General features: G+C 46.0%; 1 protein-coding gene across 1 annotated transcript; it reads right to left on the bottom strand.

Moving 5' to 3' along the window:
• Positions 1–754: 754 nt before the first annotated feature.
• On the bottom strand, positions 755–1,850 carry LOC135155757 (uncharacterized). Its single transcript, XM_064105930.1, has 2 exons — positions 1,508–1,850; positions 755–1,332 (listed from the first exon to the last, which is right to left on the bottom strand). The coding sequence occupies exons 1-2, from the start codon at positions 1,848–1,850 to the stop codon at positions 755–757; spliced, it is 921 nt and encodes a 306-aa protein (XP_063962000.1).
• Between the last annotated feature and the right edge of the window lie 641 nt (positions 1,851–2,491).

The following is a 2,491-nucleotide window of genomic DNA, read 5'->3' as shown; positions in this document are numbered from 1 at the left end:
GGCGAGCGTCCTCCACCATTAACGCATCATTCAATCTACTACCGACGCGTCGTGCATCGATCCCCATAGGCTGCGTGCTGTGGAAAGCTTCGCACGTGGTCTGCCACGTGGTATTCATCTACCGTGACAAATGACGCTCCTTCCTCTGGTTGAATTGTTCCAAAACCATAAGGGACAGTTTCATTAGCATGAATAGGGTGTATTCTCGATTCTGAGATTGATGTGGGTTCTGTGGGTTCCATAATTCGTCTAGAATTATCCCGCGACTGCCACCAATGTAACACTCCACACCCTCAAATCTTGCCAAATCAATCTTCTCCGTGTGCTCCAATGTAGCTCTCACTAAACTCACGTATACGTCAATCACACACAGTTGATTCACGCTAAAATAAGAATCCTTCTGCGATCGGTTTTCATTCACATTAACACAATTTATTGAGTAAGTATTCAACAATCCAATCATGAACAATAATAACTGATTATATAGGTCAATTTACCAATTAATCTGGATTACAGTTCTTGTATCTCTCCCGATCTCCTATCTATCTTCCGTTCGTTTTCTCTTCGTCTTATCCTTTTTTTTCTGCACCCTCTACGTTAGAACCTTCAGGCGCTACACTACCCTCTTCTTAGAATGAAACGTCCTCGTTTCGAATTAAAACATAACCAAGGTTCAATATTTGCAAAACACATCAAGAGCAAGGTTTTATTTACATTAAAAAAACAACAACAACAAAGTTCGCTTTAAAAGATTTCAATAAAAACGCAATGGCGTCTTTCGTAAGCGTTTACTATGGCGTGGTAGCATCTGGTTGCTGGTTCTCTGCCCCTTCGCACGAGGTGGTTCCTGGTCAAGTGTGGATGTTTCTTTGCTATTGGATGTAGCAGCCACTTCTGAGTAGAGTCGCTTCTTCCTTCTTGTTCCCGCCTCTGCAGTACGATCTGTATCTGTTGGACAGTCATGTTCTTTGCTAGAAATGTCTACTCTAGCTCCGGTTTCCACAGAACTTTCTTCCTGTGATTGAGAATCCTGCTGTGGCTGCAGGTTTTCCTCTGGGGATACGTCGACTGTGGCTGAAGATGAAGACTTGTCATTGATCTTCTTCAAAGCCCAGTTCGGCACGGGGGCTCCAACATACGTCTTTAACCGGTTGAAATGAACAACCTTTGGCTGTGATTTAGACGTTTCCTGAATCCGATAGGTCACATCACTAAGAGCATCAATGACATAGAATGGGCCAGTCCAACTCCTCTGTAGGTTGGGAGAAATTCCTTTCTTCCGCCTTTTAGTGTGAAGCCACACCGCTCTCCTTGTTGATGACCTTCCCCTGCCTTGTGAGTGTCGTAAGTACGCTTGTTCCGGTCTGTGTTAACCCTCAAGCGCTCTCTTGTCAACTGATGGTGTAATTCATGCGGTCCTGCAGTTGCTCTGTGAACTCGGGGTAACTAGATTATGGAGTCCCAGAGCTTCCAATCAGCAGATCCACTGGAAGAATCATCTGCCTACCCATCATCAGCTCACTAGGAGTGTAACCAGTAGCTTTATGTTGAGACGAGCGGTATGCCATCATGACCAGAGGTAAACATTCGTCCCAGTCCTTCTGATGATCAGCAAAAGCCTTGGCCAATAAATCCAAGGTCCGGTTGAAACGTTCAACCATTCCGTTATTCTGAGGATGAAATGCTGTAGTTCTGGTCTTTGAACATCCCAAGATCTCACAAACACTTTGGAAAAGAGCTGCCTCGAAATTCCGACCCTGATCAGTATGAAGTTCCAATGACACACCGTATCTGCAGACAAATTCTTCCACGAAGATTTGTGCAACTGTTGCTGCTTCTTGGTACGGCATTGCAAAAGACTCAGTCCACTTGGTGAAGTAGTCACAGATTACGAGCATGTATTTGTTGCCTCGGTCTGACTGTGGAAGGGGTCCCATGACGTCCATTGATACACGTTCCATTGGAGCACCGACGTTTTATACCTGGGGTGGGGCTCGAGGGCGCCGAGATGGGTTCTTCTGGACTCACATGTGCAGCAAAGCTTACACCAAAGTTCAACATCCATACTAAGTTGAGGCCAATAGCAACGCCGTCGAATTCTTTCAATTGTCCATCTGCTACCCGTATGACCTGCAACCTTGGATTCATGGCACTCTGCAAAGACTTTCTTGCGCAATGCAACAGGTAGAACCAATTGAAGAGAGACTTCCTTTCCGTTGATGGATTCCCATCGATGATACAGGACGTCCTCTTCCAACTGCAGCCTTTCCCACTGACTCCAAGGAGACTTTACTTTGGGACTAAGGGGTGCTACCTCCCGCCATGAGGGACGTGTCCCCTTTTTCTTCCATTGGATGATATGATCCGGGTCGTGGCCCTGTACATCTCTCAAATACGACTTTGTCCACAAGGGATCTTCCTGTTCATTTGATGGGGCGTCAATGCTACCTTTTGTCAGCTGTACTGCCTCCTGGGTTCCTAAGGTAGCGAC

Source organism: Lytechinus pictus, chromosome 10 (genome assembly GCF_037042905.1).
Source record: "Lytechinus pictus isolate F3 Inbred chromosome 10, Lp3.0, whole genome shotgun sequence".
Classification (NCBI taxonomy): Eukaryota; Metazoa; Echinodermata; class Echinoidea; order Temnopleuroida; family Toxopneustidae; genus Lytechinus; species Lytechinus pictus.
Note: the sequence above shows the minus strand (reverse complement) of the source record. Positions and strands in the feature narration are given on the sequence as shown.

Bases quoted from the DNA above. Each gene is read 5' to 3' on its own strand.
- LOC135155757 (XM_064105930.1), bottom strand. From the start codon at position 1,850: ATGCCGTACCAAGAAGCAGCAACAGTTGCACAAATCTTCGTGGAAGAA. The intron at 1,333-1,507 runs GTAGGCAGATGA...GACACTCACAAG, and splicing joins TCCTAGTGAGCTGATGATGG to GCAGGGGAAGGTCATCAACA.